This window comes from Brienomyrus brachyistius, chromosome 7 (genome assembly GCF_023856365.1).
Source record: "Brienomyrus brachyistius isolate T26 chromosome 7, BBRACH_0.4, whole genome shotgun sequence".
Taxonomy (NCBI): Eukaryota; Metazoa; Chordata; class Actinopteri; order Osteoglossiformes; family Mormyridae; genus Brienomyrus; species Brienomyrus brachyistius.
In genome coordinates, this window is record NC_064539.1 from 30,656,702 (window position 1) to 30,682,833 (window position 26,132).

The 26,132-nt window shown below is 48.9% G+C and overlaps 3 protein-coding genes across 5 annotated transcripts; all 3 read left to right on the forward strand.

The window, feature by feature from the left end:
- Positions 1 to 1,885: 1,885 nt before the first annotated feature.
- Positions 1,886 to 9,323, forward strand: ewsr1a (EWS RNA-binding protein 1a). Of its 2 annotated transcripts, none has more exons than XM_049020050.1 (17): positions 1,886 to 1,959; positions 4,031 to 4,067; positions 4,162 to 4,213; positions 4,857 to 4,995; positions 5,078 to 5,273; positions 5,437 to 5,595; positions 5,909 to 6,150; positions 6,250 to 6,421; positions 7,170 to 7,204; positions 7,298 to 7,315; positions 7,397 to 7,512; positions 7,586 to 7,715; positions 7,816 to 7,932; positions 8,022 to 8,148; positions 8,222 to 8,319; positions 8,549 to 8,798; positions 9,078 to 9,323. In XM_049020050.1, exons 1-17 carry the CDS (start codon positions 1,944 to 1,946, stop codon positions 9,115 to 9,117), a joined length of 1,944 nt encoding a protein of 647 aa, XP_048876007.1. In that variant the 5' UTR covers positions 1,886 to 1,943; the 3' UTR covers positions 9,118 to 9,323. The 2 variants fall into 2 exon arrangements, with proteins under 2 accessions (XP_048876007.1, XP_048876008.1); XM_049020051.1 differs by having other exon boundaries at positions 1,928 to 1,959; positions 4,860 to 4,995.
- Positions 9,324 to 9,445: 122 nt separating this feature from the next.
- slc35e4 (solute carrier family 35 member E4) lies at positions 9,446 to 16,677 on the forward strand. 2 transcript variants are annotated; one of them, XM_049020053.1, is made up of 3 exons: positions 9,446 to 10,203; positions 10,654 to 11,267; positions 14,099 to 16,677. In XM_049020053.1, the coding sequence occupies exons 2-3, from the start codon at positions 10,673 to 10,675 to the stop codon at positions 14,539 to 14,541; spliced, it is 1,038 nt and encodes a 345-aa protein (XP_048876010.1). In that variant the 5' UTR covers positions 9,446 to 10,203; positions 10,654 to 10,672; the 3' UTR covers positions 14,542 to 16,677. The 2 variants fall into 2 exon arrangements, with proteins under 2 accessions (XP_048876010.1, XP_048876009.1); XM_049020052.1 differs by having other exon boundaries at positions 9,446 to 11,267.
- An 874-nt stretch (positions 16,678 to 17,551) lies between these two features.
- On the forward strand, positions 17,552 to 25,307 carry smtna (smoothelin a). The gene is made up of 10 exons (XM_049018557.1): positions 17,552 to 17,751; positions 18,208 to 18,233; positions 18,860 to 18,944; positions 19,066 to 19,203; positions 19,301 to 19,361; positions 19,993 to 20,142; positions 20,471 to 20,594; positions 21,128 to 21,279; positions 21,390 to 21,542; positions 24,780 to 25,307. Exons 1-9 carry the CDS (start codon positions 17,685 to 17,687, stop codon positions 21,535 to 21,537), a joined length of 951 nt encoding a protein of 316 aa, XP_048874514.1. The 5' UTR covers positions 17,552 to 17,684; the 3' UTR covers positions 21,538 to 21,542; positions 24,780 to 25,307.
- Positions 25,308 to 26,132: the final 825 nt, after the last annotated feature.

The following is a 26,132-nucleotide window of genomic DNA, read 5'->3' on the forward strand; positions in this document are numbered from 1 at the left end:
GACTAACCAAAACCTCTTTATACAACGAAACAGAGTTCAGTTGTGTAACAGATAGGCTGAAACATCGCCCACCTGTTTTCAAGATGAGCATAGTAGAAAGATGTGCATTTCTCATTATTATTATTATTACTGTTAATTATAATAAGTCTTCCATTTTCAATATGAAGTGTACCTTTCATTTGTAGTTTGAACTTTAACTTAAAAAGATTTTAGCAACCAAAATGTGTCAGTTTCTGAATGTGTTTTTAAATTAAATTTATTGAACCCACCCCTGCGTAATGCAGTCTGATTTATTCAAGCTGGATCAATAAGCTTTAACTTCACTCAAAAAGCTTGAAATTCTGGTATTTATTTTAACAGGTGGGTGGGGTGTCCTCACTCTTACGTAAGATTACGCTAATCTGGGTAAGACCAAAGTCTCTATAAAACAAGCCAGTTTCCTTATTTTACATCTTTAAAAATTGATGGAGGAGCCATACTTTCACAGGGAGTATAAAATACCCTAATGCTCCCACAGAGAGTATAAAATACCCTAATTCTCCCACAGAGAATACACAATAGCCTTGAAAGTGATTGAAAGTGTGCTGGTCAGGAGTAGAGTGAACAGAAGGTGTCAAAACATGAGGCAAGCACAGAGCAGAGTATATCACAGGCTCTAATAGCATCAAAAGAGAAGAAATCCTTCTTGCATATAGATGGCGGGGTAAAAGAGGCAGTTGGGGGAGAGAGAGCGATTACGATGTAAAAATGGTTTTGGAGGAGCTTGATCAGTGAGTAAAGGAAAAGCAGCCAATGAATGCAAAGAGCAGAGTCAGTCAGTCCCCGGAGCAACTGGGGTTAAGGGCCTTGCTCTAGGGCTCAATGGTGTGATTACTCTACCAACCCAGTGATTTGAACCAGCAACCTTCCAAGTTCCAATCTGCATAGTTGCCCCCTCAACAAATACACTTTTTGTTTAATGCTTTTTTGGTCAGAGAATTCAACATATGTTATTTTATAGTTTTCATGTCTTTATGATTATTTTTAAATGTAGAGAATATTACACGTAAACCTTTCTATGAGTAGGTGTGTCCAAACCTTTGACTGGGGCTGTATGGGATTATTTTGACAAACATTCAATGACCCATCCTTTACAGCACATGCCACCAGTCACATGTAAACATGCTGACTCAGAAACAAAAAAATCAACATAGTTTTAGAAGTAGGTATATAGTAATTTTACAAAGTAAATTTGGTCGGGCGACGTGGCAGCATTGACTGGCCACCATATTCATCCGACCTGACACACACGGAGTGATTTTATTTAATGTTTTTTTCTGGGGGGGGTGGTTCTTACTTCTTGAGAGTAAGCCCCACACAGTGAATGAATTGAAGGAGCTTTCTGGCAAGTGGATATTTATGCTAACCGAGATTTCTGCGCTATACAGTGTGTCAGTGTCAGGGACAGACTACAGGAACGTATCAATGTTGATGGAGGACATTTCGAACACCTAAGTGACTAAACATAACCCACTCGGTACTGAAAAATAAAAACGGGACATCTACTGACCCCCATAGATATATATGAAATACTATATATAAGTAAATGAGTTCTTTAGGGATGCGATGTGAGATAGTCAAAATCAGGAAAAAATACCGCGTATGTTAAGAACACAACGAATCGCATTCCATCACACCATTACATGATAATTCATATTTAAATAATAAACATGCTGTGCGTAAAATATGTTTATAATGCACAGTATATGCAATAAAATTAGGTCACTTCGTGTTAGCACTCCAGGGTTATTACAAACACGACCACCCATCGGAAAGCGTATGAACGCGCGTATGAAGTGGACGAGCCGATTTACTCCCGCCGTGCCAGCCAAAATGGTACAGTCCGGAGGCCAAAGTTCGCGCGTGCGCGTTGAGTTTCCCCGGGTACACTCACGAGCCCTGAAATGGCGTCGGCAGCTGGTAAGGATGGTCGAGACGGCAAAGTGTTTTCTGAATGTATTACAAAATATATTGAGTATACCCTTTAGCTGTTGTTTTGACCTTCTATTTTTGTACGATATTATATGGACATTTTTAAAGTATAAGTGTATTAGATGTACTTGTGCAATTGTTTTTATAGAACTGGCGCCGTTTATGTGTTACTAGCCGGGTAACGCCGGCTGGGGGATGGGAGCGTGAGCTTTCTGGTTACTCCTTATTGTTTTAACGATTAGTAACTTATTTGTAATTTTACATTTATATGTGTGTATATATAACTCGAAGTCGGTCGTTATTGGCGGGCGCTTGGCTGAATCGTGCCTGTGCCCCCGGCCGACCCATAGCAGTGCGGTGTGGCGTGAGAGGCGTTTCGGGGGGAACCGTTAGGTCTTTCAGCGACGTGTCTTCTTCGGGTCGCTCTCCCCGGCTTTCACGCTCTTTGTTCCGCGAGGTTGTGTCACCCCCTAGACCACGGTCTCTAACCGCCTCCCTAACATGCGTTCTTATTAATCTGAAGGCATCCGGTACAGGTAGGCGTTATCCCGCCTTCCAGCCAGTAAACCTGTTGCTGTGTTGATTGAATCAGCCGTCCCAAGGTCTGCCTGAGGGGGCAGTAATGGTCCACACCTCACTTGTGTGTGTGCAATACTTGGCCAGAGGAATGCAGTAAACTTCCTCTATGTCTATGGGAGTGTCTATGGAAGGTCTGTGCCTTTGCTCGGACATCCTGTATATGAATGTCCAGCGTGTGCTGTACTACCACACGATTGGTGTGAATATTGAATGGTGTCTCCAGGACGGTTTGGCTGGTTGTATTCGGATGACTTGTGCCAGGGTGACTATGCATGTCAACCAAAAGTTAATCACCAGTACGAATTATCCAGCTCAGACATCGTCAAAAATGAAATAAATCACTAATCTGCTACTGCATGATCCTTGTGTAGGTCAGTTGGTAAAGTGGAGGACTGTGGAGGAAAGACACCAACACACTAAGGCTGCAGGTTCTTATCCTTAACTTGAAGGAGTTGCAGTTTGCTGATGGTGTGTGGCTCCGTGGGTCAGGGATCTCTTGGTTAGGGTGCTGTGCCAGTGATTGAAAGGGCACTGGTTCAAATCCCCGGGTCAACAGGGTCATTTCACCATTTGGCCCTTGAGAACGATCCATAATCTTTCAGTTGTAAAGTATCTGCAAAATGCAATGTGAATGCTGCATATACCAATCTTTATGCTGCCAATTTCAGGCTTGAACTTTCACCTGGTGCAGACAGGTGAAGGTGTGTAACATCAACCTCTGGCAGATACAGGTCCATGACTACCTGATGGTGGCTGAAGGTCAGCATGTGTTGACAACTTTTAAAGCTACATTTAGAAATCTGTGAGAGATGCACTGCCATAGACATTTCCCGGTGTGAACAAAAATGTCCAAATTTGTTGTGTCGGGCATTAAACAGACTTTACTCTGCCAGCTCCCTAGTACAAAGTTCAGTGTGTTTCAGATTGCCCCTCGTGAATGGAGCTGGAAATTGTCTGGAGAATTCACCACAAGCGAGTGGAGTGTTGATGACATTTCTATCATGTGACTGGTGCAAAATAACGGCTGATGCCAAAATCGTCCAACAGATTCAAGGAATGGGAAGAGAGTGTTGTGTATGCCCAAATTGCAAATGGGCTACATCACCGCATTGCAATCCAAACGAAGGTGTGGGTGAATAGCAAACGTTTTCAATGTGCTGTGTCTGACACAGACAATCTCTGGTTGTGTGTCAGGTGTGAAAAGGCAATGTCTGGAGTTCATGTGAGAACGGCTCTAGTGTGATGGCTTCTCAGGCACAGAAACTTGAAACTGAGGTCCGGCTTTTAGTAAGATGTTGTTTCACAGTATCAGTCCCCCAGTAGCCAGATGTGACTGGGGGCTTCTACTACAGCTGGGAATGGAATCCCCTGCTTTGCACTGCATTCCTCCTGTGCTCCCTGCACTTGTGTCCTGCCAGGTGAAGTCTTGCATATTCTGCAAAATCTCCCTTATTGTTTTCTCTTCTCCCCCCCCCCACAGACTACAACCCTTATGGCCAGGCTGGATCTCAAGGGGGGTAAGTGCTCCGAGGCCATTTAGATCCCAAGAGAATGGTAACAATGAAGGGGGGCTCTTGTGTATGCATGACTGTCCCATCTGTGTTTTCACAGGTACAGCTCATATGCCTCTCAGCCCCCCCAGGGTTATGGACAGGGTGCAGGGGTGAGTACAGGCTCTCCTGACCACCGGCACTCCCATGAATGAAGGTCCCCTGTCACCTTCGATGTGTGTTTGTGCAGCCTGCTTTGATTAAACACAAGTGACAAATTCCAATCTTATTTCTTGGTGTACCAGCAGAACCAGGCATCTCAGGTCAAAGTGAACTTTGTCGTCTTGGCACATACAGACATACAGTGGTGAAGCTCAGGGTCCTTATTGTACACAGTGCAAATAGGACATTTTGCATAAACAATCAGGATAGTACAATATACAGGTAGTAGGCAATATGCTAGTACATTTATCTACCATAAAATACACAGACACACATTGAATGCAGTTTTATGTGAAAGATCTGTGTGTCTGACTGAGGTGTCCGGACCATTGTGTTATCTAACAATGCCTGAGTATGCAAAGAGCATCATAAACGTTGTACCTGCAGGACTTAATTGTGGGTAATGGATTATATCTGAGTATACAGTACAATAGCACCATGGATTCATAGCTTATATAACTGGTGATATGGAGATCAAAATAATCCTTTGGATAAAATCACCGTGTGTCTAGATAGACAGTGACCCAAAGTAAGATTAGGGCTGGGCTGCTGGCTGATTCCCGGTGGACTCATTGGCTTATTTCTGTGTCGCAGCAGTCATATGGTCAGCAGCAGGGCTATGGGTCCTACAGTCAGCCAGCTGAAGCAGCATACTCGCAGACAGGCAGCTCATCGGGCAGCTATGCCCAGCAGGGCTATGGGTCCTCTTATGGACAGCAGCCTCCGGCAGCAGGTGAGTGTTTTTGTCTGATTTGCCGAAGCGCATAAGCTAGTAAGACGCACAGATTTCATGTGCCTGGTTTGTGCTCTTCCAGGTGGCTTTGGCTCCAGCTCTGCTGCCTCACAGGGCTATAGCCAGGCCAGTCAAGGCTATGGGTCCAACGGCTATGAGGGGAATGCGGGGGGGGCCGCTGCCGCATCCTCCCAGGCTGGATATGGGGGTCAGGGATACAGCGCACAGTCCTCCTATGCTGGCTATGGCCAGCAGCCTGGTTCAGCAGCGCCTCCCAGGTAATCGTTCATACCCAAAGTGTGTGATCCATGAAATTATCAAGGAACTATAAATGACCATGTGAACAGTCTGCTGCAGTGTTACTGGCTGTTCCCCAGCCTAGTGCTCCTACTGCGGATGATGCCACGGATCTGCTGACCTGACTGCTGGAATCTCTTCCAGGGTTCAGGAGGTGAACAAAGGTCCTGACATGCCCCCTGCACCGTCCAACTGCGCCCCCTATGGCCAGGGTTATAGCCAGAACAGCTACAGCTATTCCCAGGTGTCTGGGTCTTATCCTTCACAGTCTGGGAGCAGCCAGACATCCTACCCTCCTTCCAGGTATGTATCGCCTCCTGTGGGGGGTGTGGGTTCGTTCCATGGGGTGGTCCACTGTCCTTTAGGTGAAGGACAGACTGTCCTTTCTGTCTTGCTGAGTGAGGGTACTCTGTTCACAGAAACTGCCTTCTCTCGCTGGCCTAGCAGTACTACAGGGGGTCCCCAGTGTGGAAGTGTTCAGGGCTCTTCAGTGTTCATCAGTCAGGGTGGATTACAGCAAACACTTGGCCACCTAAGTTACGGGGATGAGTCACCGTAACACACTTTAAACTGCTCCTATCCTCCATGACTCTTCCTGTTTCTTCTCTGTGTGCAGTTACAGTGCTGGGTCCCAGCAATCCAGCTATGAGCAGAGCCCCTATTCACAGGGCCAGGGGGGAGGCTATGCCCAGCAGGCGGCATACCACAACCTGCCCCCGCAGCAGCAGCCTCCGCCCTCCAGCTACCCCCCGCAGGCCAGCTCCTATGGCCAGCCTTCGGCCTCACAGTACGGCCAGCAGGGGGCGTCTGCCGGTGCCTACGGCCAGCAGAATGACTACAAAGCCCCTAGTCAGTATGGTGAGTCACCTTTCCCACTCGGTGACGCATCGTGTGCGTCGGCTCGCCACACCCGTCTCTGCTCACCCTGTCCACGGTAATGTCCGGCTCCCTCCACAGGTAGCTATCGGCAAGAACACCCCAACGGAATGTCCGGGGGCTACCCTGGCCCTGAGCCCGGCGGCTACGGGGGTCCAGGGGAGGGCCGCGGGGGGGACGGCCGGGGCCGAGGGCGGGGCAGCTTCGACAGGGGTGCCATGATGCGTGGGGGCATGGGCCGAGGAGGCATGAGGTAAGTGTGTGTGCTTTCTGATCATCCCTCCATCCCTCCCTGCACGCTGCTCTCACGGGGGTACCTGCTCTCACGGGGGTACCTGCTCTCACGGGGGTACCTGCTCTCACGGGGGTACCTGCTCTCACGGGGACTTTGAAAGGCACTTTAAATAAAATGTATTATTATTTATTATCGACATAAGTACAATCGGACGTGACTTGATTAGGTCTCTATGTGAGATTGTTTACTTATAATACCTAATTGAAAGTAAATCTAGAGATTATTTATTTAAAGTATATGGGGGGATGTGTGTAGGATATATGCAAGTACTACGCCATTCTGTATAAGGGCCTTAAGGGTGTCCTGTTGGGACTGGACCATGTGTCCGCCTGGGCAATCGCCAGCTGAGACCCTGAGGTGTTTCTTCATGGTGAGGGGGCAGCAACATGCTGTACCAGTTCATGCTCCCTGACCTGCCGTGAGCTGAGCATACGAGGAATTTATCCTTGGGGGGGGGGTACTGGAACCAATCCTTGGGGGGTACTGGAACCAATCCCCTGTGGATACCGAGGGATGACTATAATCGTCTTGTGCTATTTAAATGCTACCCCACCCCGACCACTGTTCAGTCTGAGATCTCATGGATTTTGCCTGCTGTCCTTTTCATGCACTGTGATACCTTGAGTTCTGTGTTAACAAGCACAGGGTAAAGTCTGCTGGTAAAGTGGCTGTAAGACAACCGTCTCTCTGCTTCCTCCCCCTGCAGCGCTGGAGACAGAGGCGGCTACATTAAGCCTGCTGGTAAGTGTAGTATTATACTGGCTAATGTAAATGGTGCCGCTCGTCCCCTGGGGCTGCATCTCACCTGTGTCTCTTTCCTTCCCATGTGGCCAGGTCCTGATGCTGACATGAGTAAGTAACCCGAGAACCCCGCCCCTCTGGCTGCGTGCCGGCCAGGCAGACGCCCTCGCTGATGCCCCCCATGTCCCGCAGTACGCCCGGAGGAGAGGGACGACTCGGAGAACAGCACCATCTACATCACTGGGCTGACAGAGAGTGCCACTGTGGAGGAGATGGCCGACTTCTTCAAGCACAGCGGGATCATTCGGGTTGGTGTGCGGCGCCCCCTGCTGGCTCCTCGCCGTCGCTATCGCGTGGGCGCTGACCGTGTTTCCCGTCCAGATAAACAAGCGCACCGGACTTCCTGCCGTCACCCTCTACACAGACAAGGACACGGGCAAGAACAAGGGCGATGCCACACTGTCTTACGAGGAGCCGCCCGCTGCTAAGGCCGCCGTGGAGTGGTTCGATGGTCAGTGGCGGGGGTGGGGCCCAGGGCACTGTTTGTATTGGAGAGTATCTGATGCGGGGCGCCAAAATGTCTGTGTGTGATGGCATGCCGCCCCTCTCAGGCAAGGACTTCCAAGGGAAGAAGCTGAAGGTGTCCATGGCACGCCGAAAGCCCCTCCTGGGCATGATGCGCGGGGGCATGCCAATGCGCGACGGCCGTGGCATGATGGGCCGCGGAGGTATGTGAAAGGACGCCCAACTTCCGCGTGCCAAAGCCGTGGCCGGGAGCCAGGCGGCTGACTGACCCTGCTGTCCTGTCTCTCCGCAGGCATGATGGGTCGGGGAGGAGAGCGTGGGGGCTTCATGCCCCGTGGGGGCCCCCGTGGGATGGGTAGGGGGGGACCCTCAGGAGGCAACATGCAGCAGAGAGTAGGCGATTGGCAGTGCCCCAACGCGTGAGTACCAGTGCCCAGGGACCCCGGCCAGCGGGGTCGTGCTCTTTCTCACAGAAAACTGGTACCTTCACAGTGGCTGTGGGAACCAGAACTTTGCGTGGAGGATGGAGTGTAACCAGTGCAAAGCCCCCAAACCAGAGGGCTTAGGGCCCCCAGCCTTCCCCCCTCCAGGTAACTGTCACGCATCTTGTGGAAAGCTCAGCTCAGAGAGACCCATTGATGGGCCCTTTCCACACACAGATGAATAAAGTATCGCTGCTCTCTGCAAAAAACCTCAAGTTCCCTAATAATAATCCCTTAGTTTCACTAAGTTATGAGTGTGTGCAGTTTTGTCCTGCCTCCATGCTGCCTGCTAAGACGGAAGCGAAGCCGGGTCACAGGTTGAGTCTCTGCTTCCCAGGTGGTGACCGAGGCCGCGGGGGGCCCGGGATGCGCGGAGGCCGTGGCCTGGACCGAGGCGCTCCTGGGGGCCTCGGGGGCCCGGGAGTTTTCCGGGGAGGACGAGGAGGCGACCGTGGCATTCCAGGTGGCTTTAGGGGTGGACGAGGCATGGAGAGAGGAGGCTTTGGCGGTGCAAGAGGCCGCGGCGGCCCCCCCCCAATGGACGGCCGGAGGGGCATGGGTCCTCCTGGGAAGATGGTGGACATGAAGTGAGTGGGCAGCCCTAAGGGCTCCCATGCCAGCTTTGTGTGGCTCGTGTCCACAAACACGGGCCCTAGTAACATTAACCAGAGATTATTTAAAGTCCTGACGTGTGTGTGGTGAAAGGTCACTGTCTTCTGACAGCCCTCTCTCTCTCTCTCTCTCTCTCTCTCTCTCTCTCTCTCTCTCTCTCTCTCTCTCTCTCTCTCTCTCTCTCTCTCTCTCTCTCTCTCTCTCTCTCTCTCTCTCTCTTCCCCCCCCCCCCCCCCCCCCCCCGACCCGCCCAGGGGGGAGCATCGACAGGAGCGCAGGGACCGGCCTTACTGAAGGACGCGGCCCGTGGAAATCCATGCTGCACACAGGACTCATTTTTAAGAATGTTTTAAATTCCTAACTCCATATTTATGGAAATACCTTAACGCTGTAACTTGCGTTTATTTTTGTTTGTTTTTTTTTTACATTTGGTTCCAGTCCAATGCATGCTGTGTACAGGTTCTGAAGCCTTGTGACCATTAAATGTTTCCATTTTTTAAGTGCCCCTCTGGTTATTTTTGGAGGATATTCAGCTGTGCCATCTACTGTAAGAGCCACACCAATGGACTTCAAGATATACATACATTCCATAAAGGCAACAGTTTGTTATGGATAATTCCTTTGATGTACATTTACACTTTGTATGGGTCATGGAAACGCCACCATCTGTGTCCCTGCTGATCTCTAGGGGTGACTAGTCATCTCTCTATTGGCTACCCACTAATACTCGCCCCTGCAGAGATGATCACCTTATTCAGTGTTTACAAGGTGAGGAAATGATACGAGCTCTGTCTTGCCTTTAGTGAGAGACGTCGCGGTTAAGAGGGATACTCGAGGGCTTTGTATAAATCGAATAATCCAGTGCTATAAATATGGATCGTCTCTGTCAACATGTGAGATCGCCATCTGGTGGCCAGTTCGGAGTCACGGGTTGACGAAAGTCGTCCCGAATGTCTTCCGGCTGTCGGCGGAAAAACAGGACGCCAGTTGGTGCAGCCGAAGCGGAGGCGGAGCGAAGCCCACTGCAACCGGCGCTGTGTCAGTGCGGCGCACCCCGGACCGTCACCGTGTCAGTTCGCTGAGGGTTACCGGAGGATCATTCTCATTCCCGCATCCCACAGCTCGTCTGTCCCCCGCTTTACTTACTACGGTGGCTTTTCGGGCTCACGCCGACGGAATTAACCTCCAGTGTGTCTGTCAGTGTCGCTGCCGGTGTGTCGGGGCTGCGGCTCTATACTCCTGAAAACGGATCCACATGCTGCGGTGTGTCCCAGTCATTCTGGCGGCAGACGGCGACGGCAGGCGGCGCCAGCATCCGAGTCGTGCCGCGGGGAGGTGTCGCTGATCCTGCGGCGGGCTCGGATCTCGGAACCGGAGCGGGTAACGGCGGCGGAGCGGGAGTGGTGATGTTTTATGATGATGGTATACAATGAATACCGCGATTTAAGGCGTAATTCACGCTCCCGTCAGTGCCTAAAGCGGCCGGTCCATAACGGGATTTATCCCGGACAGCCCCCGTGGCTCCGGAGCGGCCGCTTTGTGTGGCCGACGGGCCCGATGAGGTATCGGGGACGATTCCCGGAGAAGCGGGTGCAGTCCGACAGCACGGCGCCTGTGCGGTAAACATGTTAAACGGTGTCAGTGTCGGCATTTAAATTTCCGGGGCTGGCCGATGGCGCACATGGCTTAGGAGCGCCAGTGATGTGTCTCGGGAAGCCGGCCCCCTGGCCCTTTGGTCCCGCCTCACATCGGCACGTGTTTGCGTAGGAAAATAATGATCACGTCGTAAGAGCCAGCAGTCTGCTCAGGAAATATGTGTGTGCCTTCCAGAAGAGGCGATGAGGCCAGCATGATCCCCGCAGATGGGCTCCCTGGACATGAGGCGAGTCGGGCCACGTGGAGGAGGCCAAAGAGCAGTGCCCCGGAGATGCTGTACCTGCTGCCCGCTGTCCTGGTGTGGCTCGTCACGGGCACCACCATCTCCAGCCTGAACAAGTGGATCTTCGCTGTGTACAACTTCAGGTACCCGCTGCTGCTGTCTGCGCTGCACATGCTGACAGCCATCGTGGTGGATTACGGCCTGATCCGGCTGCAGCTGGTGGGTGCCACTGCGGCTGCCCGGGGTCAGCTGACTGCCGCCGCCAAGCTCAAGGTCTTCCTACTGAGCCTGACCTTCTGCGCCAGCATTGCCCTGGGGAATGTGGGCCTCAGCTATGTACAGCTGTCCTTCGCGCAGATGATCTACACGACCACACCGATCTTCACGCTCGCCATCTCCACGCTGATCCTTGGCAAGCAGCATCACGCCCTGAAGTACACGGCCATGATGCCTATCTGCCTGGGCGCCTCCTTCAGCGTCATGGGCGAGCTGCAGTTCGACCAGACCGGCTGCCTCTTCGTGTTCGCGGCCACCATGCTCAGGGGGGTGAAGTCTATCCAGCAGAGTGAGTGGGCCTGCCGCAGCGCCTCGGGCCGTCCTGCCCTGCCCTGCCCTGCCCTGCATGCTTTCCTGTGTGTTTTTTTCCAGAAATACCATTTAGTCTCCACACATGTTAAATAGCAGCTTTTGGTGTAGGGCAGGAGCTTGGGCTGGTTTCCACAGCCTTTGTCATGTGTTTTGCGGTGCTGATCTGCCTGTAGCCTGATTTCTGTGTACCTCTTGCTACCCTCTGTTCTTCGATTTCTCCCTCGACTGAGGTCCCATGTACAGCCTTAGGCTGCGTGGGAGCCTGCAGTGATGAATTAGCGTGACCAGAGGGCGACACAGAAATCCGCGATGACTCACCGCAGCCCTTGTTCTGAGGGTCACGTGTCTTCCGATCCATTCAGCTTCATTCCTCGATATTTGCCTGCCGAGTCGCGTAACCATGGCTTGAAAATGCAGTATGACTGGAGCTGCGTGTCTCAGAGGCCACACCCCTTCTCATCACCCAAGTCTTTAAAGTGGTACTTCTGAGCAGACCCAGGGCTGTCTGAGGGCTGGCTCAGGTTTCAACATGCTATTTTGGAGCCTGGCGTTGCCTCTCCGGATACGCACCAATCGTGCCCGTGCGTGTTTATCTGGAGATGGAGTGACTGCCAATCACAGGGCTCCGTGCGACATGCCCCGTTCAGGCCGCCCTTGTGCTCGATGCTGTGGCCACATGTTCACTGACTACACGTCTGTTTACGGGCTGCGCTGACATCATGCTGCTGCGATTAACTTTGTGTTTTCATTCCGTTTGTCCCACTCTGATAGAGGACAGTCAGCAAAGCCTTGGTGCACGGGCTGTGTGTGATCTGTGTATGTTCACTACCAGCCAACCTTCCACACGACAGGTTTTTACCACTTTTCCATTCATTATTAAACTGAAGATTTTTTTATTCTGGTTAACCATGGGAAAGTTGAGTGAGCAGCTATAAATAAAAATATGTCAACAAAAACAAGTTTCCTTTATGACATGGAAAGAGTATGTAACAGTGCATGTCTGGTATCCTATTAACTACATAAGAACATAAGAAATTTACAAAGGAGAGGAGACCATTCGGTCTTAGTTGTTAAAATCTTATCTAGCTCTGACTTAAAGGATCCCAGGGTTTTAGCTTGCGCTACACTAGCAGGAAGACTATTCCAAACGCTGTGTAAAGAAGTGCTTCCTCAAATTCATTTTAAAATGTTCTGCCAATTTCCACTTATGACCACAAGTTCTAGTATCTAAACTAAACTGGTATTAAAATTTACCAGCCAAAGTAATAAAATTAACTGGTAGTGTGGTGATGGTCAAATTCTAGGCTGCCCTTTAACTTTAAATGCACTAGTTAACCGTTTCATCCCATCTGACAGCAGCATGTAATTCTGTTGTACACAGAATGTCTTGAATTTTCTCTGCTGTTATAACTGCTAGAGGAGGTGACTTTGATGAATCAAAGATATGACATTTTCTTGCTAAAAAAGGTACTTATATGGTAAACATACTATACATTTATTTGTTATCAAAGAATATTTGAATGTATTTTTAGTAAATGTTAAGTGAGTAACATGCAAATGTAGAAAATCTGCGCAAAAGTTTTTGACTGGTAGTGTATGTGTAAGATCTGTGTATGCGTGAGATCTGTGTATGCGTGAGAATTCAGGTGTTTCATTCAGACCCATGGTGAATAGGAAGCACCCAGCCATGCAGTCAGGTTTACATACATTTGTGAATGAATGGGTCATTCTGAAGAGCTCAGTGAATTCAGGCATGTTATAGTCATGGGATGCCACCTTTGCAATAAGTCAGTTTGTGAAATTTCTTCCCTGCTAGATCTTTCACACTCAACTGTATTATTGCAAAATGGAAGAATTTAGGAACTACAGAAATTCAGCCATGAAGGAGCAGACCACTTAAAGTAACAGAACACGGTCATGAGTGCTGAGGTGCTAATTGTGTAAAAGTCGTCAAAGGTCTGTTGATTGGCATTAACCCAACCTTTGTCCATAACACTCTGCACAAAGAGCTTCATGGATTGGGCTTCCATAGCTGAGCAGTTGCCTCACATCACCAAGAGCAATGCCAAGTGTAGCATGGAGTGGTGTAAAGCACACAGCCACTGGCCTCTGGAGTGGAGGAATCACATTTCTCTGCCTGCCTGACTACATTGTGGCAAGTGTTAAGTTTGGTGGAGGAGGGATAATGGTATGGGGCTGTTTTGTAGGGGTTGGGCCCCTTAGTCCCAATGAAGGGAGCTTTTAATGCTTCAGCATACCAAGACATTTTATAATTCTATATAATTCTACAAAGTTCCAACTTTGTGTGAACTGTTTGGGGAAGGAAGGCCCTTTATGTACCAGCATGACTGTGCCCCAGCGCACAAAGGAAAGTCCATAAAGACGTGGTTGGGTGAGTTTGGTGTGGAAGAACTTGACCGGCCCACACAGAGCTCTGACCTCAACCCCATCAAACACCTTTGGGATGAAATAGAACGCAGATTGCGAGCCAGGCCTTCACATCCAACATCAGTGCCTGACCTGACAAATGCTCTTCTGGGTGAATGAGCAGAATCTCCCACAGACACAGTCCATAAACTTGTAGAAAGCCTCCCCAGAAGAGCGGCAGCTGTAATAACTGCAAGAGGGGGACCAGCTCCATATACATTTGGAAAGGGATGTTTTAAAATTCCTGTAGGTGTAATGGACAGGAGGCCCAATACTTTTGTGTATGTGTGATCTGTGTATGTATAAGAGTTCTCTATGTGATCTTTGAGATCCGTGTGTGTGATCTGCCATGATCTTTTTGTGTGATCTGTGTGTGCTCAGGCATCCTGCTCCAGGAAGAGAAGATCCCCTCAGTGTTCCTGCTCTACCTGATGTCCATCCCCAGTTTCTGCATCCTGGCTGTGGCGGCCCTGCTGCTGGAGAACTGGGCGAGCCTGGCATCGCCCTGGCACTACGATCTGCGGCTCTGGCTCTGCATCGGGCTGAGCTGCCTGGGGTCGGTGCTCTACAACCTGTCGAGCTGCTGCGTCATCGCGCTCACCTCAGCCGTCACGCTGCACATCCTGGGGAACCTCTCCGTGGTGGGCAACCTGCTGCTGTCGCAGCTGCTGTTCGACAGCGAGCTGTCAGCGCTGAGCTGCGCGGGGGCTGCGCTCACACTCTCTGGCATGCTCATCTACCAGAACTGCGAGTACATTGCCGGATACCTGGACTCACGGCGGCCCGCTAGGGCGGCACACCCAGCAGCAAGCGTCAGCGGCTGAGGGGGGGCGCCGCATTAGCATCTCGTTTGCCAGGGGGGGGCCTGACGCCAGTGAGAGGGTTAGGGTTTGGGTTCGAGCACTTGGGCATTGTCGGGGGGGGGTACTACTTGCTACTCATCTAGAGGGCTAATCCAGTTGGTACATGACTGTGACTGAATGCATCCAGCCCCCCCACATGGCGCAGTGCGGCCCTCCTATCCTTCCTTGTCACTGTGATTTCATTTGAGGGGACAGTAGAGAGGTTACAGTGCACTGAGGACGGTCCCTGGCACTGAAGGCAGCTTTGACTGAGCGGGGGCTTGTTTTAAAACTAGGTGACCCCCCTCAGAATCTGTCAGTTTTGTGTTTTGTTTACGGGTGGTTTTTAAATCTGAGGTTGTGCTCACTTAGCTTTTGTTCCCTCGGGGGGTGGGTTGGAGTTGGGGAGCTGGGTGTTGTTGGTGTGGGTGTTGTGCCCCCACCCACTCACAAGGCACTTTATTGGGAGGCCAATTTCCCATCATGCCTCAGTGGCTGTCTCTGTTCTCCATTATGCCTCTGTCCTCAGGTTTCCCAGGTTGTTTTGGGGTCGCTTGTGACCCCACACCTACCAGAAGCACATGGCATTCCCTGGGAAATCTCAGCACTTTCATTTTGAGATGGTTTTACTTTTATAAATCATATTAATGAAGGTTCTGGGTTTGTCTCGATATGGCTGGCGTTGGGATGGCGGGGTTCTGACGGTTCTGGGTTTGTCTCGATATGGCTGGGCACGGGAAGGCGGGGTTCTGACGGTTCTGGACGAGTTGATAGGACAGGTCATAGGACAGCTTGTGATTAGCTGGTGGGATCCATCGCTAGAAAAGGTCGTTTAGAACTAAGGGTGTTACCAGTCTGTGGCGCTGATAATATAAGCTGCTATTTTTATTCATTGTACTTGGAACATTTCCCATCTGTTTAAAAATACACGTCCCAGAAAATCCAGCATTTGTGTGTGTGTGTGTGGGGAGGGGTCTGTTTTACTGGTTTTGCCTTTTATACTTGAGGACCCTGAAAGAAAAGCAAGATGAATAATCTGTTTTATGATAGAAGCACATTACCCACCCCGTCCAAGGTGCGTGTGTGTGTGTGTGTGTGTGTGTGTGTGTGTGTGTGTGTGTGTGTGTGTGTGTGTGTGTGTGACCTATCCTTACGGGGACACAATGTCCCCATAACGTGATAAATTTCCGTTTTTTTTTCCTTTATGGGGACTGGTTTCCTGGTCCCCATAAGGGAAAACTCTATTTTATAAAAATCAGTAACTGCTATGAAAAAGTTAAGAATGCAAAAAACTCTTGTATTTTTGCTTGGTTACTTATAGTTATGGTTAGGGCAGGGTGTGGGTTAAGTTTGTCATAGTTAGCATTAGCATTTTTCCCATACAAGTCAATGAGCGGGCCCCATAAGGATAGGTATACCCTACATGTGTGTGTGTGTGTGTGTGTGTGTGTGTGTGTGTGTGTGTGTGTGTGTGTGTGTGTCAGCTAAGGGGTTTTAATTTGTTGTAAATACTAACAAAATATTTATTTGCCAAATGTACTGTTTAAAGACTATGCTTTCTCTTAGACCATGTTCCACGGTACCAATGTTATGGAAAGTCAACTGGAATATTAAAGTGTTGAGGGCTGATTTACATCTAACTTGACGTCATGATTTTTCACGGTGATGAGCGCCCCCTGCTGGCCATTACTAACTTTGCGGGCCAAGTGATTAATCGCACCTTGTGGGGCTCATCATTATGTTTAAGCAAGCACCAACCCACCGTAACAGTAAAGACTGCAGGTCTTTCCTCCGTTCTGCAGAATTCATTTCTGTGTCTGGTTTAGAATCACAGGCTGAAGATTTAAAGGCGAGGAAGCTGTTTTAATGCCACCCGGCATAGCTGTGGGCACTGTCAGACTTGCTTCACAAATAGGGGGCAGTAATTCCTCAATCGGTTTTCTGCTTTTACAAGTTTAATTATCGGCCACTGGATGGCGCCAACTCACTGTGTTGTATAGGCTCCAGTAGTATTTGTAGTACTTTTAGAGTCATGTGGTACTGCTGGGAGAATATTTTTTTGTTTATTATTATGTATATTTGCTCATGTTACTGAGAATAAAGACTAAAGGCTTGTGCCATGCTGGTGTTTCTTACTTCATCTGGAAGCTGCAGGCACTAACACATAAACATGTGATGAAGGCGATGAGCAGGAGGCACCAGACCTGGTCAGGAGGGACCAGGTAAGACACCTGAGGGGGCCTGCGTGAGACCTGGGCACGCTGAGGCTGACCCCCACCCCAGGCTGGAGCACCTGCTGCAGTCTGCTCACCCATTGGCCACGCTGGGGGGTCTCTAAGAACACATTCCTCACGTATGTGTGGCGATGATGTCAGGCAATCAGCCCTGTCACGGGCCCCACCCTCGGGCTGGCCCTGCCTTATCACCGACTGCGTGTTTAATGACGGGATCCTGCCAGGGTGTCGCCACGAAAGCAGGATGGTGCTCGAGCGTTTAACTCTGAAAAGCAGTCAATAAACAGGCCGGGGGCTGGTGCATCTTAGCCATGTCGGTCCTTCCCAGACAGATGGTTTACTTCAGATCGTGTGTGTGTCTCTGCTCTTACACACGGTGTGTGGATCTGCGGGGTGAGTAATGTAAACACCAGCCCCTTCACTGTACGCCTGTGTCCTGTTTTGCCTTAATAAGGAAAAGTGGTGTTTCCCTGCTCCTCTGCGTTAAACCCACCCTAATCCTGGCAGGAAGCTCAATGCTCCAAAGCTAATGTCGCCCTCTGGATTCGTTGGGAAGCCCAGTGACCTGGAATGAACTGGTCATGTGGCACGTATGGGGCTGCGGGCTGGCAAAATGTGTCAGGTGGGGACTCCCACCCCCATGCAAAAAATTTCATAGGGGACCCTAAAATCCAACCTGCTCAGAAGCTAAGCTACCCCTCAGAGGAAGAGAAGTGTGGAGGTGGAAAGATGAAGGCAATCGGCTTCAGGGAAGACAGAAGCCATCGATGACGGGGTGGGGGGGGCGGCAGCAGGGGAGGCAGTGCTGTAGCCTGGGGGTGTGGCATCACCACTAAAAAGCTGAGGTGCTCTGAGGTGCTGGGGCTGAGAGCGAAGGAGACCAGCAGAGATATGAGCATCTCGGTCGCCATCCAGGTCAAGGGCGGCCGCTCCACATCCGGACCGGGGCACAGCACAGGTGAGGGTGGACCCCCCTAACCCTATCCCCCCATGGCTTTGCTCCTTACTTACTCACACATGCTTATCTGAGTGAGGGATTTTGGGAAATATGTCTCTGCCATGATCCATCCCGCGAATCAGACAAACGCTGTTTGTGATGAATGCTCACAGGTTCACTGCCGTTTTTAATTTTTAGTATTATGTTACTATTGGTGTTTCCTGCTGCGTTCACCTGCTAATTCTTAGCTGCTGTGATGTAACTGCTGCATGTATCATATTTTTCTTTGGTAAAAGCCTTCGGTATAGACATTCAGATGATGATTTATGGTGTGACATGTAAAACCAACAAGCCGAACGTTACAGCTAAACACCGTGAGCTGTGTATGGACTGTGTATATAAACACAGCACAGTGCTAATTATTTTCAATAAAGTAACGGATGACAATTACTCATGTCACTGTTTTTCTCCTATTAGAGATAACTGCAGACAAAGCTGCCCAGGTAAGGCTGTGCATGTCTGACCAGCTAAAGCCCTGAAATTGCATCTGACAGAAGTGTCTTTTGTCTGTTTCAGACACCTTATTTTTCTTTGGTTTGGTTTTGTATTCTGAGATTTTCTCCATGCATGGGGACAAACCTTTGTGTGCTGCATGAAGCCATGCTGAGGAGTGCAGCACAGAAAGAGTCTCCTCAGTTAATGATGTATGTGCATGTTTTTGAAGTGGAAACACGACATAGAGAGAGAGATGGGAATGAATCCCTGAGAGATGACAGAGGGAAAGAGAGAGAGAATCAGAGAGAGGGGGAGAGATGGGAATGAATCCCTGAGAGATGACAGAGAGAGAGAGGGGGGGGGGATCTTGCATCTTGCAAAACCGCTTATCCAGCACATGGCTACTGGGGACCTGGGGTCTATCCCAGCAGGAAGAGAGCATGAGGCAGGAACCCCAGGACAGCATGTCCCTATAAGGTCCTCCTGCCCCTGTGCCGTGTTAACCCCTAGGCCCCCAATCCTTCTACTCCTACTCCCTGGTGTTAACCCCCAGGCCTCCAGAACCACCCTGCATTGACCCCCAGGCCTGGACTCCAGCTCACTAATTGGTTCCTGCTCTTCTTTGTACTTTCAGCCAGAGCTGGAGAAGGACCCTGCTCCTCTTGGCATGGAGGCCGTATCTCCGAGCTGCAGTGCAGCTGTTGTGTCCTGCAAGCATGGTGAGTACAGCAGGCATCCTGCACCCACCCTGAATGCTGGGGGCCAATCGCATGCAACGGTTTCCGGAACGAGGCATGATGGGGAATGTGGAGTTTACTGCTGCTCTACTTCTTCCCCCAGACCAACAGGACCTCAATGAGCAGGAGAAGGAGCAGAAGGGGCAACCAGGTGGGGGTGCTGAGGAGCTGATGGTGAGGGGTCGGGGCAGAATGACAGACGAGTGTCTCCCCAGGAAGAGCGGCAGACACGGCCCTGACCGTGAGAACCCCCCCCCTCTATCATTCAGCCAATCAACCTCAGGTTTCCAGTTTAAATTTTCACCTGCATGGTGATTTCTCTTCTCTCTCCCTGCCAGGACGGTCAATCCAAACATCTCATCAACAAGGCAGCTCCTCCATCACGAAGCTGGCTTACAGGTGACAGTGAGAAGGGCTGCAGCATTTGCTGACCCCTGGCAGCCTCTGCGTTCACCCCTTACTAACCCCTTACCAACCCCTTACTAACCCCTTACTAAGCCCTTGTTAACCCCTGACTGAGGGTGTACTCACACTAGCTGATTTGTTCCATGCCCGAGCACCTTTGTCCCCAAAGTCCAGTTTGTTTGACTAGTGTGATTGCTAACTGTGCTCAGGTACGGAACACAGACACAGGTACTTTATACGTGCAGGAGGAATAAATAAAAATCACTGTGTTGCAAACTAGATAAATCTATGTTTGTCACTGTGCCCAAAATGACCCCAAGCGAGGTAAAAAATAAACACATTAATCATGAATTTTATTGTGCTGTGTGATGATGCTTTCCTTCCTATTTTCATCAACATAAAAAGTTGCATGATGATAACAGAAGTGTGCTAGGGCCTGGATCATTACGTGTAATGTGAGCGGAGACCAATAGGGGAATGGGGAGTACGCCTGAGTCCATGATGACCCAATGCTAACCTCTGACTGACTCCTTTCTGACTCCTGGCTGACCCTTGTGGGGACCCGTCGAACCCGGGACTCTCTGCCGAACCCCGGACCCTCTGCCGAACCCCGGACTCTCTTCAGCCCTCTCCAGCCTGGGAAGCAGACCCGTGGAGGCCTGGCAGAGCTTGAGTGCAGACAAGCAGAGAAACGCAAGGAGATGATGAAGCCGAAGAGTTTCTCAGCACCCTCACCCCGAGCCCTGGCCCAGCAACTGGAGAGCGAGAGCACAGGGTTAGTCAGGGCTGGAGAGACATCTCAAAATATTTATATTTACCGTACACCCCCTAGTACTGCACCGGCAGTGTTTACACCAGTTCCTGCCAACAAAGCACTTTGAGTTCAAATATGAGATAAAAAGATGGAGAGTGAGAAGAGGGGAGATTGACAAATGTTGGGGGGAGTGTGGATAGATAGAATATGGATTTGAGAGCGTTTTACCTTTCCGAAATGCGGCTTGTATGAGACCGTCCATGTTCTGTCCCCTTGTGACCCTCTGTGTTTTGAGTTTGTCCGTGTCCCTGTGATCATTGTGTGCATGTCCTTCTCTTGACCATGGCAGAGCTGCTGGTCCAGCTGTTGTCCGGATCCAAAGACCTGGCCGTTCGCCTGGTTCTGGGACCAACAACAAAAATGTCAAGCAGATGCTGTTGGACTGGTGTCGGGCAAAGACCCAAATGTATGAGGTGAGTGTGAGCACGTGATAGTCAGACCCAGGACAGGAGGCCAGACTGAAGGAAGTTTAGAGACAAAAATGCACACAAATGACATGCTTTGTGACGGAGAGGAGACTGGAGTGTTACCCACTGCGCCACTGCACTGGAATATGAGAGTTCAGGGAAAGAGGAAGCATACAGACAGGTCTTCATATCTGACAGTGTGTGCTTGTGCTGGTGTGTGTGCTGGTCTTCACGTCTGACAGTGTGTGCATGTGCTGGTGTGTGTGCTGGTCTTCACGTCTGACAGTGTGTGCATGTGCTGGTGTGTGTGCTGGTCTTCACGTCTGACAGTGTTTGCATGTGCTGGTGTGTGTGCTGGTCTTCACGTCTGACAGTGTGTGCATGTGCTGGTGTGTGTGCTGGTCTTCACGTCTGACAGTGTGTGCTTGTGCTGGTGTGTGTGCTGGTCTTCACGTCTGACAGTGTGTGACTGTGCTGGTGTGTGTGCTGGTCTTCCCGTGTCTGACTCTTGTCCTTCTTCTCCTGTCCCTTTGGAGCAGAATGTCCACATCCAGAACTTCTCCTCCAGCTGGGCTGACGGCCTGGCCTTCTGTGCCCTGGTGCATAACTTCTTTCCCCAGGCCTTCGATTACAACGCACTGGACCCCAGGCAGCGGCGGCACAATTTCCACACAGCGTTCAGTGCAGCAGAGTTAGTGTCGGCGCCTAACGCACAGCCAAAAGCACAGTCTGCATACAAACACGCACACAGTGACTGGGCACGCCCTCCCTGACAGCAGGCAATCCCCATTCCCCTTCCAGGCAGCAGGCCAACGTCCCCCGTCTGCTGGAAGTGGATGACTTGGTACGGATGAAGGAGCCCGACTGGAAGTGTGTGTACACCTACATCCAGGAGTTCTACAGGTGCCTCGTGGACAAGGGCCTTGTCAAAATCAAGAAGCCAACCTGACCTAGGTGTGAAGCTAACAGCAAACATAATTAACTTAGGATCCTTTACAGAGCTCGTTTATATCGATCCTGTATTATGATGGATGGTTCGGTAACAAGGATTCTGTGATACAGCCTTTAGTTGGGAGGATCTGTGATAGTGTTCGGTTGCTAGGATCCTGTGATACAGTGTTCAGTTAAGAGAATCCTGTGATAGTGTTCAGTTGCTAGGATCCTGTGATACAGTGTTCAGTTGCCAGGATCCTGTGATACAGTGTTCAGTTGCTAGGATCCTGTGATACAGTGTTCAGTTAAGAGAATCCTGTGATAGTGTTCAGTTGGTAGGATCCTGTGATACAGTGTTCAGTTATGAGGATAGTGTGATATGATGTTCTGTAGAGGAGGTCCTGTGTTGTAATCCAGTGTTCAGGGAGGATGGTTTTTTTTCTTCTTCTGATGCAGCATTCATTATGGGAGGCTCTGTATGGTACGACACCATGTTCTGTTAGCAACAGTAGTTTCAGGATATGTAATGAGAGGGAGACAGGAGACACAGCGCCCTCTGCCTGCAGGCCAGCAGTAGTGCAGCAGTTCTGCTATCTCAAGTTCCACACTCTAAAAGGAGATGTTTGCTCCACTCTGCAAGGGCAGAATTTATGAGTCCAGCCTGTTGGGAATGTGCCGTTCTGTATCTCTCTGACCTCTGTTTAATCCTGCGAGAAGCTGCTCTGTCACACAGTATTGCTGTTGAGCCAAAAGTGTGAAATGCTTATTATTATTATTATTATTATTATTATTATTATTATTATTATTATTATTTATTATTATTATTATTGTCGTTGTTGTCGTCATCATTATCATCACCATTATTAATATTTCTCTGGTTGGTCATATCTTAAGCAATTTCCTAAGTTATATCATATCTTAAGTAATTTCCTTAATAGTACAAGATACAGACCCTCCTGCAACTGGACCCAGTGCGTAATCCTCACAATCACTGAACTGACTGTGTTCTCAAGTCAAGTCAAACTTTGTCATTTCAAAATATGCAAGCACACAATGAAATAAATATGTTTGTCCATGACTTTAAAAACGGTTTTGCACATGAGACATACTTGACTATAATCAATTATTAAATTGATTACAAATAGTGCAACTTTCAAACAGGGCTGTGCTTGACTATAAACAGCTTACAGTGGAAGAGCAGGGTTTTGAAACAGGGGTTACAGTGTAAAACCATTCGTTATCTGCAACTGATGCAGAAAGTGACTGATGCGGGCAGTTGGTAGGCAGGAATGAAAGTGGTTCAATGGAATTTCAAATGCAGTGTTGACGAGTTTGACGGCATGAGGAAAGAAGTCGTTACAGAATCTAGTGGAGTTGGTCTGAATGCTCTGCAGTCTTCTTCCAGGTGGGAGGGGTGAGAAGGGTCGTTGAGTATAAATGTGGCTTTGTGGATGTGGCTTGGATGCTAGATGGGTTCCGATGATGTTTTGAATGTGGGAAGATGGCGTGCTCTGCTCAGGCAATAGAGAACGTGGAGTCACCGTGGCGTCTTCTTTAAAAGATAGATGATATTGTGGGTCCAAGTGAGATCATCAGCAATGTGCATTGTGAGGAACCTGGTGCTCATGATGACCTCCACGGTTGAACCATTGACGCAACCACACTGGCATCATCTGTGAACTTGATGGTGTGGTTGGCTCAGCAGAGCGAAGAACACTGGGTGGAGCACACACCCATGGGGGGCCACTGGATGATCGCCTGTGGTCTTTCAGTGAGAAAGTCTAGGATCCAGTTGCAGAATGTTGAATTTATACTAAGTCCTTCCAGTTCGTGTATTAGCGTCTGTGGAATGACTGTATTGAATACTGAGCTGAAATCTATGATCAGCATCCTGTCAGAGACTTTGTTGTAGTCCAGGTCTACCAAGGTTAGATGGAGGGCAGCTGGACTAACATACGAACTGGAGAGGATCCAATGTGGAAGGAAGGCTGACCCAATGTGGCCCAATGTGGAAGATGACTAGTTTCTCGAAGCACTTAGTGATGGTTGACGAGAATGCTACAGGATGGAAGTCATTTAAACAGGTCACTAGGGCTGTTTTGGTACAGGCATGATGGTGTCTGTTTTGAAGGATAAGGGGATGATAGTCTGGCTGAGGAAGATGCCAAAGATGTCCATGAACACATCTGCCACTTGATCTGTACAGTCCTGAGTACACAACCAAGTATACTGTCAGCTCCAGCAGCCTTGTATAGCTTTGCCTTGGATAGGGTTTTACTGAGGAGGGATGGATTTACATGCAAGCACCTTGTTCTAAGCCTCAATTGAGTGTTGAAATTGTTCAGATGGTCTGTCAGGGTGGCATTCCTGGCACAGGTTAGTTAGGTGGGCATGTCCCGTCCGCCACATGTGTCGCATGCCATTTCCTTGTATACTCAGTGTATTTCCGCATTTTACTTCCATAATGGCGTGTGGTAGATTGTTCCTCGCTGTCTTGGCCTGCTTTATCACCTGATTTGAAGGCAGCATCATGGGTTCTCAGCAGTGCCCATACATCTGGTGATATTAACTGATTTGGGATCAGATTCCAACCTTAGTGGGCATGAGCTAGGACATAATGTAGCCCGGCTTGCTGCTTGGTGTGACGTGCAGTGACCCAGTTCTTACAGTGTGCTGCTGGGACCAAGGTTAAAATCCAGTGAACTAGTTATATTTATGTGCTTATAAGTGCAAAGCCTGACCTCTAGAGGCTATACTCGTATACTGCATGATTAGCTGAAGCAGCAGAAGTTACATTTTTTTTACTTTCATAATAGGTGTGTTTCTTCCAAACAGGTACTCAGTTGAGTATATTAATGAAGCAATTCCTGCGATACGCCTGTCAGAGAGCACAGCAGAAAGCTCCTTTTCTGCCTCTCCTTTCATGTGCGGCTCCCGAAGCGTTTGTGTCTTTAGGCTCATGGATGCTGTATTTATGCGTATATTACATTGTGGGGATGAAAGGTTTGTATCACATTCTTCAGACCCACAAGAAGACATTCAGTTTTATAAAAGTCTGTGACTGTAATCAAGCTAAAAATGTCATAAGTCCTGTATTTTGTTTGGTTGCTCATGGTTACGGTTACGGTTAGGGCTGGGCGGGGGGGGGGGGTTATGCCCATAGAAATGAATGGAGAGTCTCCACAACGACAGGAATATATGAAGTCTGTGTGCCTGCCTGTGTTTATCGGCTCTCTTCCCCGTTGCTCCCTCTCACAGGACTCGGAATCCCACTGGCCTGGACAAACCGCTGGCTTTGCGTCTCATCTCTACCTGTACATAGAAAGCTGGTGGGGGTGTGATGACAGTCAGCTACACCCCCACACACAAACACACAAAATAAACACTCATGCTCCCTTGGGCATAAACACAATCGAATAAGCACCATATTATAAACACAAACAGTAATAAATCCACATACTGTCATATAAGTAAACACTGTAATAAATCCACACACTGTCCTATAAGTAAACATTGTAATAAATCCACACACTGTCCTATAAGCAAACACTGTAATAAATCCACAAACTGTCCTATAAGCAAACACTGTAAGAAATCCACGCACTGTCCTTTAAGCAAACACTGTAAGAAATCCACACACTGTCCTTTAAGCAAACACTCTAAGAAATCCACACATTATCCTATAAGCACACGCTGCGTATATTTTTTACTGTATTGTTTTCCCTGCAGACTTAAGTCTTCTTTATGCATTTCTACCAAATGTATATTATGAAAAAATAAAACAATTTTAATAAATACAACAAAGTAAATAAGTTTACATGACATATAATTGATTAATTACAGTAAAAGCACATTTTCCCAGTTCCTTGTTACCATGGTCCGACGTTGAAGCTGGAGCTATGTGAAGCTCCTATTGTCTGATTGCCAAAAAGCTTCTAGCTGCACTGCATATGCCAGACAATACACATTGTTAATGTTACATATTAACTACTATATAAGAAGTGAAAAATCTGAGAGAACGTGAATGCAGTGAGTATGGGGGAGAGAATGTGAATGCAGTGAGTATAGGGACAAAATGTGAATGCAGTGAGTATGAGAGAATCTGAATGCAGTGAGCATTGGGGAGAGAATGTGAAAGCAACGATTATGAGTGTAGTATTGTGAATACAGTGAGTATGGAGGACAGAATGTAAATTCAGTGGGTATAAGAGAGAATGTGGATGCAGTGAGTATGAGTGAGAGAAAGTGAATGCAGTGAGTACTGTGAACTATATGGATTATTGTTTGAATTTTCTCCATTTTACTTGTAGGATGCCAAAGTATGATTTTCACCTTAACTGTCTCCAATGCAAAACTATTTTTTAGGCAGAAAAAGGAGGATTTACCAAAAGCACAATGTACATTTACGTGTAGGTCCACACACATAAAAACAAATACCCAAGTGTGGTACTTTCTAACTAATAATTAATATCTTCATATATAGTGACTGCCTATCTAATGAGAATCTGAGAGCAAAAACGGTCACCTTGGCTGAAATACTGTACGGAAGAAACCATGTCAGGTTCGTGTCGGGTGACCTGTCTAAGGACGCGCGAGCTGCTCCGTCCTCAG

Coding starts and splice junctions, on each gene's coding strand:
- ewsr1a (XM_049020050.1), top strand. Junction 4,214..4,856: donor GTTATGGACAGGGTGCAGGG/GTGAGTACAGGC, acceptor TCTGTGTCGCAG/CAGTCATATGGTCAGCAGCA. Junction 6,151..6,249: donor CAAAGCCCCTAGTCAGTATG/GTGAGTCACCTT, acceptor CTCCCTCCACAG/GTAGCTATCGGCAAGAACAC.
- smtna (XM_049018557.1), top strand. CDS start 17,685: ATGAGCATCTCGGTCGCCATCCAGGTCAAGGGCGGCCGCTCCACATCC. Junction 19,204..19,300: donor CGGCAGACACGGCCCTGACC/GTGAGAACCCCC, acceptor TCTCCCTGCCAG/GACGGTCAATCCAAACATCT. Junction 19,362..19,992: donor ATCACGAAGCTGGCTTACAG/GTGACAGTGAGA, acceptor GACTCTCTTCAG/CCCTCTCCAGCCTGGGAAGC.
- slc35e4 (XM_049020052.1), top strand. CDS start 10,637: ATGTGTGTGCCTTCCAGAAGAGGCGATGAGGCCAGCATGATCCCCGCA. Junction 11,268..14,098: donor GGTGAAGTCTATCCAGCAGA/GTGAGTGGGCCT, acceptor GTGTGTGCTCAG/GCATCCTGCTCCAGGAAGAG.